The 11,651-nt window shown below is 43.1% G+C and overlaps 2 protein-coding genes across 5 annotated transcripts in view; both read left to right on the forward strand.

Moving 5' to 3' along the window:
- LOC108572808 (probable GPI-anchored adhesin-like protein PGA55) overlaps positions 1-2,830 on the forward strand; it is an 85,821-nt gene extending 82,991 nt beyond the window's left edge. Inside the window, exon 7 of one of the 2 annotated variants that reach the window (XM_017935116.1) lies at positions 1-2,408. This exon is cut by the window's left edge and continues 133 nt beyond it. In XM_017935116.1, the coding sequence (XP_017790605.1) occupies positions 1-2,408 (2,408 nt within the window). The other variant, XM_017935117.1, reaches the window with a different exon arrangement.
- A 2,537-nt stretch (positions 2,831-5,367) lies between these two features.
- The window catches only part of LOC108572795 (transcriptional activator protein Pur-beta), a 23,289-nt gene continuing 17,005 nt past the window's right edge, over positions 5,368-11,651 (forward strand). The window contains exons 1-2 of one of the 3 annotated variants that reach the window (XM_017935094.1): positions 5,368-5,866; positions 8,039-8,089. In XM_017935094.1, coding sequence (XP_017790583.1) covers positions 5,830-5,866; positions 8,039-8,089 — 88 coding nt within the window. In that variant the 5' untranslated portion in view covers positions 5,368-5,829. Of the gene's footprint in view, positions 5,867-8,038; positions 8,090-9,484; positions 10,139-11,651 lie in introns of those variants that run through there. The other 2 variants (XM_017935093.1, XM_017935095.1) reach the window with 2 other exon arrangements.

Genomic DNA, 11,651 nt, shown 5'->3' on the forward strand with positions numbered 1-11,651 from the left:
GTCAGGAGTTCCAGCTACGGCAAGTCGTTGAACCCCATACCTCGCTATCCGCTATTCCAACCTCCAGCAACACGCTGACGTCCGAGGAGAACTCGACGGTGACCACCCAGCAGTCGAGCACGCTATCGTCGGACGCGACATCCGTTGGCAACGAGAACAACGAACCATGCAACGGTTTGGTGTCCGACAATTCGAAGAATCCGGGCGACGAATCGATCACGGACAGCAAACCCGATCAGCAAGTAGCATCCGCATCAACTCTAATAGAAAGCAATGAATCAACGTCGCCAAAGACGGCCAACAATTCGGATGACGGAGCGAATAGACTGACGAACTGCCTTCCTGGCGACGAAGAAGCAGTGCCTTCGACGAACGAGGTCGTGAACGAGACGACCGAGATGGAAAAACTGCCAAGCACTACCAAAGCAGCGAACAATAATTCATTGAGTGCCAACGAGCCATGCGAACGACCGAGCAACGAGATGATGAACGGGGAGACCCTGGTGAACGGGAAACTCGACTCTGACTCGAACAACGAGGATACTACGATAACGACGATAACACCGTCTCTGCAGAAAGAAACACGATCTAGATCTGTTACACCAAAGAACGTGGTAGAAAACGTGGGTAATCGCGAGGAACAGAATCGCGAGTCTCTGGTTAGCAGCAAGTCATCGTCATCGACTAATCTGTCCAAGAGGAAATACAGCGCGAAAGGTAGTAAGTTTGTTAGGGAACCGACACCTGGTCCTGACCTAGACAGCGCTACGGAGCCAGAGAACGAGACGAAGATGCACGATCTGACTCAGAGTCTAGAGAAGGTGAGCCTGTCGAATGATTCGAAGCCAAACTTGATGTTCGATACTTGTAACGATAAGACAACGGAGGGTGAACAGATATCTGAGAAACTTTCAGAAGAAACGGTGTGTAATCATGTGAACAGAGAGGATCCTGTTGATACGTTGAATGAGGATTCTGGCTTCGAGAGTCAGACGCGTCTGTCTGATTATCCCATCACGGAGGCGGTGACAGAATGGCTCCGCAGAGCGAATTCGCCGGATATGTTCATCACATCTACCGTCTCGATGGACTGCGAGGAGGACGAGGACGACATGGACGAAGAGCCGCCAAAAAACTTGCAAGGCAACCCCATGCCTGCACTATCTGCTAATAGCGGCGTTGACAATGCGGCATTGTCACGTACAGCTAGCTACAGCGAATTCGCAAGGATCAGTAACGTAAAGAGTGGACAGGAACAGCAACAACAACAACAGCAACAGCCGGAGAGTAGCAATGGTGCCTCGAGGAAAAAGAAAGACCCGAAGAAAAGATCGGAGGAACGGAGACGAGTGGCCAGGCAAGTGGTGAACGGTAAACTGGACCACGAAGTGGTATCTTCGTCAGATTCCTGCGGACAACTGGAAGATCCTATGAACATCGCTAGAAGAAATAATCCGGTTGGGCAACAGCAGCAGCAGGATGTTGTTGGTGACATTTGCGAATTTACTGAGAAGGATAGCGTTGCGGGTATGAGGGTTGCTTTAAGCTCTCGGATGGACTCGAAGAAAGTCAATGCAAGGCGAACGAAAAGACAGGGAAGATCCCATCCACGGGATCCTGTGAATAATACCGACACGAAAATCCGACGCATCGAGGACGTGGATGACGAGAACGACGAAGGAATTGTCAAGGACACGATGAACGTGAGGACGTTCGAAAAGGGTGAGATTGTGGTCTCAAAGCACGGCAAGTTGTTGACGACTTCCGTCTATGAGCCAAGCTTGCGAAACCGTCATGATGCTTCTACGGTGATCAAGGTGATCGGCAAAAACGAAACGGGTAAACAGAAGATCGAGAAGAAAACAGAGGAGAGCAAGAGGAGCAGCAGTGATGAAGAAGAGGAGAGTGCAAGCGGAATAGGCTCTTTAGACAGCATAGAGGAGCCTGACGTATTAGAATGCTGGGAAGCTGAGATCATCGAGCCTGTGATAACTCCGAAACGAATGTTGCAAAGCGAGGGAGTACTATGCGAAGGAGAGGCTGCAGAGGATGATACCATTGAGGTGGAACAGGTTAACCTAGATTACGTGCAGAAATACTATCGATTGGCACGCGAGAGCGCCAGCAGTGTAGAGGAGAAGATGAACTTGAAGGCGGATCCGTCATCGACATCGTCGAAATCAGTGCCAAATAAGTCTGAGCAGAAGGAAGAGGTACAAACGCAGAAGGGGCTCGACGATGACAACGACAACATACCCATCGACGAGGCTTTTGAAGTATACGAGAGCTGTTACACCGGGAAAGCTCCGTTTTTGTCGGTCGATTCGAAAGTTTTCAAACCACGAACGTTGTATGGTCAAGATGATGAGATCCCTATATGCAGGCCGGTTTGTTGCAACCTTCAATGATTTCGCGAGTATTTTTATCGAGAGCCTCGTTACACGAGCACACTTCATCACTCCACAGGGACGTTTCATAGTACTGATGTCAAGGCCGTCCTTTTCTAAGTACCGTAAGCCTCTGACGTTGTACTCTTTGCTGATTTATATATCGCGTACATGCCGATGGATTTTCAGAGACAACGTTGTACATCCATCGCATTATCATTACGTTTCTCATTATTATTATTATTATATGCGTTCTTAATTGCATTAAGCGAACTATCGAAAGACAAGAAGGAAGAAGACAACCCTGTGGATCGACATTTGTAAGTTTGTTGAAACCTAGAGGCATGCTCAACGGCAGCGGAAAATAATATAGCAGAAGCCTACGTATTGCTATTCATTTTTGTAAATAGCTTTAAGAGGTCGCTCTCGCAAACCGTGTTTCAAGGAGACTTCGTTAAGATGTTATATTATATGCATGAAAGCATATATATTTATATATATATTTATATGTATATATATATTTATATATATATATATATATATATAATATTTTTTGACATTATCGTCAATACGTAAACTTGGTGCACATATTCTCTTTTTTCTTTTTTTCTTTTCTCGTTTTTGTTTATTTTTCTTTTTCTTTTTCTTTTAATTGTACCAAATAAAAAGTTTATCATTATATGGTGTCGTTTAAAAATGAATCGAGCTTATTGAGATTCGAAGAATCAGTTTTCTGGATTGTATAAGTACAATGAATTGTGAAGTCTGAACTCTGCGAAATAGAGTAAAAAAACAAAAAAATGATCAAAGCATACCGCGTCACATTGTTGTTTCTGTTGTTCTCGCTCTGATATTTTATAAGCATTACACACGTACACACACATACACTCACACACGAATTATATTACATCAAAGTGATTAAGGCATATTTTTTACAAAACTTATTCTAGAACGTAAATTTTAAAGCACGAAAAAAAAAAAAACACTAGCGTCGTTCCACGCACCACGTTAGATGGCCTTTTGCTTAGAAGAAGTTTCGACTGCCCGTGTGCAAGTTTTAACGTAAGCGTTATGAAACCATGATGTGCATTCATCATTTTAAATTCCTAAACGAGCAGAAGTTATAAACCTTGGGGAATTCAAGAACGATTCAGTAATCGAGCTACGCTTTAGATAATAATGTACAACAGTCATACAGAATGTAATAATACATTTGGGCTAGATTACAAAGAGGATAGTTGACAAAGATGAAAAGGATTGGTAATAAAGTGAACTATTTAACTGTATTGTAGCTGTTACAAGCTAATGTAAGATGTGTATACATGAAACTTACATAAAGAATTAAATTGCACTGGTTTTTGTTGAACGAGTAAAAGAGAAGCATGTTGTTTTGTAATAGATGTTGAGTCTGAAATAGGAGAACACATTTCACTCATGCACATAAATGTACACCTACTGAAGTTGCACTTGTTACGACATAGTTCATGCTTTAGTTGAGTTGTGTCAAGTAGATCGAATACCTCAGTTTGCATATTATGTAAGTTGATCGATAGACGTGGTTCGTGAAAATCATATATATGTACCCCATATCATAAGGCGAAACATACCTCAAAGATACCTGTATATACAAAACTACTGATCATCCAAGCATTAGTAACATCAAGTATAATAATAATAATATTAATATTAATATTAATGATAATGATAATGTTAATGATACTGATAATATTAATAAAACTATTATCACAACAGCGATATAGGCACAATCGTTCCTGCGAAGCTTTAGATTCCCTAGGCATCATACATACATATACGTAACACAATATCCAGGACGAACCATATACCTATAGAAATTCATTGACATCCAATTACATTAAAGATAAATATATCGCTATATTAAATACGCGTTGCATCAATTGTGTGCCTTATTCCGCGGCTACCATTTTTGTAACCTTTTCAAAGCATTCTCCTCGATGAAAGAACAAAGGCTATCGAGTGATTTGTGAACAGTTTAAATTTGTTAAATCAGCCAAGTTAATGAAGCCAAGTCAATGAATAATGAAATGGAATTTGTCAAGTTCCATAGTGATGATGGTTTTATCTGGACATGCATACCAAACAGATACATTGATTTTTTCATACATCAACTAACATGTTCATCAAGTATTTACAACTGATGTGCATACATTCATAAGCATATAAGCATTAACATTGCATCTTACACGAGACATATTATCGTATACTTATATTTTAGTTGAATTAAAGTAAACGTGTAAGGAATAAGTGTACTTGAATTTTGTTGTGTTTTTGCTTAAAAAATAATGAATAAAATGATTCAATTAATTAGCTGTATATTTAATTTACCACCAAAGTATGCTTCACTTGGTAAAAATATATTTTGCAATGCCAATTATTGTAAATTACAAGCAACATAGTATTAAAAGACATGAATTAATCATCTAGTACATTATTTTTATGCTTATAAATATTTTTGTTTGCGTTGTCAAAGTCCAACTCAGTGCATGATCAATTTCCTTAGAACGCAAAGTAATTATGAATAAACAGTAAAGCATAAAATTTAAGTGCAATAAACGCTTATTATATCTCCGCGTGTGACACATATGAAAAAATGATTTATAGCTTCGAACAATCACGATTTTCAATTTCGAAAAATTCACGTTCAAGTGCGCAGGCGTGCGATGCACCAATCGGCCGAGAGTCGATTTTACCGAAGCGCCACCAAGTTGGTTCGATAGCTCGAACGCAAGATGGACGTCGACGCGATACGATACGATACGATATAAAGCGAGATACGAACAAGCATACGGTGGTGCCACCATTCGTTCATAAGAGAAGCTCGTGGTTGGTCAAACAGAGATAAAACGATAGGAACCGCTAAAAAGAGCGAAGGTGCGAGAAAGAGAAGCAGAGGACAGTCGGAATTGAATCGAGAGAGAAAGATAAAACGGATCGTGTCGTGGCTATGAAGTAGTCTTATATAGATGGACACGCGCAGGTCACACGACGAAAGGTCAGGAGTGTGTGCGTTCGCATAGAGTAAGTGTAGCGGTATCTCGCTCTCTCGCACCGCGACGGGGTTCGGAGGTGGAGCGAGAGTGAAAGACGAAGAAGCGAGCGAGCGAGGGCGAGCGCGAGTCGGGCCAGCGAGCGTGGAACGGTGTAGAGCGAGCGAGCGAGCGTGTGGTGGTGGTGGTGACGACTGGTGCCGTGGACGGACGGTCGGTCGGCGGTCGGACCGTGGTGTGTGAAGAAGTGAAAAATTCGCAAGTGGTGTGCTGGGTTGGTGAGCTGGCTGGTTAGTGGTGATTTATCGGGGTCGCGCCACGGACAGTGCCGGGGATTTTTGGTCGTCTTGGGGCCTGTTGCCGAGACGTCGAGGGACGACGCGTGGAACCGAAGAGAGAGACCGCGTTAAAGAGCAATGTCTGACCGGGAAAGCCTGGACGATCAACCGCAAAGTAAGGACGATGGGATCGTACGATCCGAAGTGCACGAGTGTTCGATGTGTCTCGTATCGGACATGACTTCTGATACGTGTTGCAAATGTGCGCGACCCGACATCTTTCCGTGGCTGTGGCACCGTGTGCTGCGCCTCCGGTTACCAGGACCGTCTTTTCCATGAGCAAACGCAACGACCTCCGTTGCGGTTGACTCGCGCCGTTACTCCGCGCACGGTCTGTGAGCATCGCGGGCTCGCACACGTCCGATCGTTCCTTTCAGCCCTCATGGCGTTCTGTCAACCGCCGAAAAGAATTGCTATTTTTCAACGATACCCAGAATCCAAGATGGCCGGCCGCGTATCGGCCGAGAGACAAACCCTGTCCTCTTTCCTCCTTCGTCTTACTCTCTCTCTTTCTCTCTTCCTCTCACCTTGTCTTTCTCTTTCTCATATTCTCTCTCTGTCTTTCTTTCCCTCTGGCTCCCTCTTTACCTCGCGCCCCGTACTCCTTCTTTCTCTCTCTTTTCTACTCGCTTTCTCTCTTTCTCATATACGCATACATTCGCGCGCACACCCGCGTACACATACGCACTCTCTCTTACACTCCTCTCTTTCTCTAGTTCGTGCTTTTAACTTTTTCCCCCTCTTTTTTTTTTCTCCTTTTCTGTTTCTTCCCTCCCATCCCTCTTTTCCTTCCACGTCCACGGTCCTCACGAGTTGAATATTCGCAACTTCCGATACGGCTTTCGTGCATCGCGACGTCGTTTCGACCAAGTGCTCCTTTCGAAAGTCCCGCTCTCTGAGAACCGTCCTCTGTTGTCAGTTCTGTGTGACAGGCACCCTGACCGCGCTCGGCCAGACAACCGGAATAATCCCGGGTGAACACGCGTGATGTAACTCGCCGATCCACCTATCTGGCACACACGCATGCGACACACAGGGCCACACGGAAAGCTAACAAACACACACGTTGACAGGGCGCGCACACGTAAAACGAAGGAACCACGTCTGGCCACGATTCGCGTAAATTTCACACGTGCCATAGGCGCGATCCCCACCCCAGAAGTAGAGCTGGCTCTTGGCCTCGAAACGAAACGGTCACGATGTGTACCTATCTCGGCTAGTGATGGGAGTATTATTCGATTATCATTGAAAAAATTCTCGATCGATGGGAATAGCGATAATTGTTCGACCGTCGATAATTGAACGAGGAGTCGAAACACCGTGCGTGTTGCATTCGACGTTTGAACAAACACTGATTACAGAATACAAATATTCATCAGTCAATATTTGGAAATTTACATTCGGCTCGAGTGCTCTCATAAGTACTTGTTGAAATCGACCGTGCACGCCTCGTGGCGTTCGAACGCGAAGAAGAAAACGACAGTAACTTTAATCGATGTAATGCGGTTGATAACGTGTGAAATTATATAATGATTTTCATGGACGACACGTGAAACAACGATACAAAACTTTGTCAATAATTAAGCAGCATTACCGCAGTATGTCAATGTTACTTATAAGACCGAGTAATTGCGAAGGTCTTGTCTATGTGTCGCCTATCACTGGAGCATTTATTTTACTTAATGGCGGCACATAATGGCGAAATAATTAATACATTTTCCGTAACTTTCAATATTATCTCCGAGAACGTTATTCCCATCATTAGAATTTGTTGTTCATGGTTCGCGACGCAAACTGCGAACAACCCGCGTATTTTCAAGCCCAACTATATTTACACAGTCTATGACTGTTTTCCGTTTTAGCTTTGATAATGTAAGATTTCAAAATGTCGTAAGCACGGCATCGACCTGCTTTCATACCCCGTTTGTTTTATTAATGTAGTACAGAGTTTGGTTAGGTTAGGTTAGGTTTGTTGTGCTTTTGGTACGGTAATGCGTTAGTATGTTTTCAATGAGGTACATTCATGCGATTCAAGATATGCTTTCAATATATATTTCGGCTTTCCAATGGAATTTTAGAACGGAGTTTGCCAGTTAGGTTATTACGATGTAAACGCTATCTAGTGTACGTTTTACGACTAGATTTGTAGTACGGGAAATATTTTTTATATTTGCAATTGATAATTAATAGGTAATGTAGCTGCAGGCTTTATTTTATTAATACATCGCGCTCTGATATTCGTTTCTTTCTTCGCTATTGTTAACATTAATAATTTTTACTTTTTTAGGATATGGAAATCCAAGTGGCATGGATGCAGGCGGGACTGACTTCGATCCTGGTGAGTAAACAGAAAAAAAAAGTTGAAATATACATAAGTACAAAAAAACACTACATATTAAAATCGGGGATTTTTGAGGATTCCATTTTGAATAATGATTTTTATTGTTTTCTGTTCTCTATCTGCAAAACAGTCTCGCTAAAATTAATTTTTATATTCGTATTTACATGATTTTGTTACAAATCGAGTATAGTGCCCTGCAAAAATTATGTAACCAGTTTCGCCAATATTTTACTTAATAATATTGACCCCGGATTTATCGAGCGATACCAGCCGACCAGGGTCATAAATCTCCCCGTGGATTCAAACGTAAAGATAAACATTAATCTACACGTTGGAACGTCGGCGTGTTTTATTCCTCGACTGAAAAATATTGCCTTGCCGAATTTCTACGATGTGCCACGGACACCCGTTAAATTTACAACTTGACTCATGCTAGAAGAACCTTCAAAAATTGCGACAGACTCTATTTCCATGGAAACAATTATCACGGAGAGAGAGAGACACTTTCGGTCTCTTCCTACATTATCTACACTCCAAATTGCAGATCTCTTTTCAGAATCTCTTCTCCAAACGGTTCTTGTATAGCACCTGTTTGTCCGACTTTCCAACCATCAACGAAAACCATCGCCCCCGCATAGAAAACCGCCTTTCGAACCTATTCTTGGCGCGCGGGCGGGTTGGTAACGGTGGCGCGTCGCATCGCGTCAATTTCGGTGCGTTCGGAACGGATTCATCGAAAAATGGAAGTCGGGCAGAGAAGGAGTACAAGTAGCAGAGCGGCAGTAGCAGGCAGCAGGACGAGGAAGAGGAGTAGGGAACCGTACTAGCGCAGTCAGCTGGTCGTGACGTCACGCGATCATGTCGTGCGGCTGGGTCGCATGGTGGGAGGTGCGACGTCGTCACGTGGTCGAGCGGCGGAGTCACGTGGCGCGCGTGGTTCGCGAACGCAGAAGCCGGCGCTAGGTGGACACCGATTGGTCGACGCGATTTCACCTCCATGATACGCGCATTCCATCGGCATGACGGCGGGCTCCATGAATGACCGGCACGTCATTCGTGTACGATTTCGTGTTCGACGACGCGTCGTCGTTGCTCCCCGGGTATCGTTGCTGTGTCCAGTTTCCTATTCGACGATATGCTTCGCGTGGTCTCGCGTCCAGCTGTGCGGTACCGAGTGCGAGGAATCGCGACGGCGACCAGTCGATCAAACTCGATGTGTCATCGCAAGATGACTGCGCTGTTACGTTGACGGTTTTTTCACCCTGTGTTCTCGTTGTGACACATCGTCGCTACGATTTCTCTTCGCGTTGCCTTTTATCTCTCTGTCTTTCTTCCGCTTTTGCCTTGTCGAGTTTCCGATCACAACGTCTCTCTATGTGTGTTTGTGAAAGTTACGAACGGACTTGTGTGCCACGGTGTTACGTTCCGTCGAATGGGTCGTTCGACGCCGCTTGGAAATCCTGCTTTAATCTTTTAGCGGTAAAGCCGGCTTGAAGTCTGTTGCACCGTGAAGATAGCGCGAGTCCGCGATCGGTCGACCGACAACGAGTCACTCGAGCGATCAATCGAGTTCGCCGCGACACGCGTGAAATGTGTGACTGATTCTCTCGAACGGTCTGCGCGAACAGACTGATTCTTCGATCGGTGAATGTGAAAATCGCTTTTTGATGTGAACCAACTGCTACTCGGGGATAAATGATTTTCTGTGCTTTTGTTTTTAATTGTGTCAAAATAGTGACTCAATGTGCAAGTACATGCTTAAAAGTACATTAAACTTGGTATTTAGCATGTGATTTCATGTAAACTGCTTGAAATGCAGTTGCATAGATTTTGGGGGGATTTACAAAAATTTTTAAATGAAGATTTCGGAGTGTAAGCTGTTCTTGTAATACGGATAGGAGTTGTGGTGCTCTTTTTTTTTTACAAGTGTTCGGATAATTGGCACAATGGGAGAAATCGTAGAAATTTCGCAAGGCGATGGTCAACAAAACGCAGTGAACGGTTGGGGCGACACTATGGGCAAAATACAGTACTGGTGTCCTGAAGGTAGCTGTTACTCAATGATCGTGCTAGTTCGAGATTAATAACACACCATTTGCCAGAAATACTAGACGCTATTGATAATCTATTATCGCTAATTTTATTTATTCAAGGCTACATGAGAATATGTAGAATATATTTAAAATAACATTTTTACTGAATGAAGCATCCTTGTTCCCATATGTAAATCAGACCTATACATCGTATGATTCTAATTGCATTTTTAAATTGAAACGAGTGCAGTGGATATTAGCTTATACGTGCTGTAGTGAACTAGTTACTAATCCTAATGTGACATTGTTTTATTCTCATCAAAGATACAACTTAAATATTCAACTTTAACAAATATTAAAATTCTATTTTATATATTCAATATTGCAGTTAATATAAAAGGCTTTGTAAAATTGTCAATTAATAATTTATTACATTAACACATAGTCCATGCAAATTTGAGGTTACAGGCGCATTGTAAACGCGACAGAACTTGTGAATTCTAATTCTCCAATTTCCCCATTACGTTCACTCTAAAAACATCCCTAGGAATGTTGCACGGACGGTCTAGGTTAGGTCGCGTGACGCAAGGCCTGAGACGAATGGACGGGTCTCGTTTTCTTAAACGTTGGCATTTTAGTTGCGGTCAGAGGGGAAAATGGTTCTAGAAGCTAGAACGCGAACGACATGCTGCGTTGATACGCTACTGAAATAGTTGTTGGATGATTCAGTAATGGCGGCAAATGTTAAGAAACTTGGGATTAAAAATAGCGGATCCAGACGAGATGAAAAAACTGGCGCCCTTCGCACGATTCTTGCAGAAAGTGAAAATATCGTTTCGATGCATTCCGTGAAATCTCCAACGTTGTAAGAAAAATTATAGACGAGTGTAAAAAGAAAATTTTCGGTATCGTTTCTGAACGATTAGAAAATAACGTATACAATTTGACGAATCTTGGTCGCGTTCTTTATCGGCCGCCACGTCTCCCACGGAGATAATTTACCGACCGTGAGAAACAGACGAACACGGAATTCGCAGAAATCCATTGGCGCTTTCGTCACTCGTTCCAACGAATATCGTAACGAAATCAAACGGTCTCGGAGCCATCGTCGCTCACGTTCGCACCATGGAAACATCAGTATTCGCATGTCAGACATGCATAATATGGCGGAACGAGGAATCGAGAACCGATCTAACCTCACATTCGCCATGATTCTCGTAGTTCATTGAAATCTGTCCTTAATTAGTGCTAGGCTACGTCAGTGAGTTACTTCTCGATTCTGCTCGACAGTATTGCAACGTTTCAGACCGGCCATCGTTAGACTTTGAACAGTTAGAAGCCTCGAGCGATAACCGCGTCGGTTTTGAGTATTGTCAAGGACTTAGGGCGGTTTACAATTACACAGAATTTTTGTAAAGAATTTAACGTGGGGTACAAATTGATGATTTAATAAACGTTCAGCTTCTCCCTATTGCTTAATTACACGACTAACATAACCTTAAAAATATCAATTATTAAATTTATAG

The sequence above is a fragment of the Habropoda laboriosa genome, unplaced genomic scaffold, assembly GCF_001263275.1.
Source record: "Habropoda laboriosa isolate 0110345459 unplaced genomic scaffold, ASM126327v1 scaffold22, whole genome shotgun sequence".
Lineage (NCBI taxonomy): Eukaryota > Metazoa > Arthropoda > Insecta > Hymenoptera > Apidae > Habropoda > Habropoda laboriosa.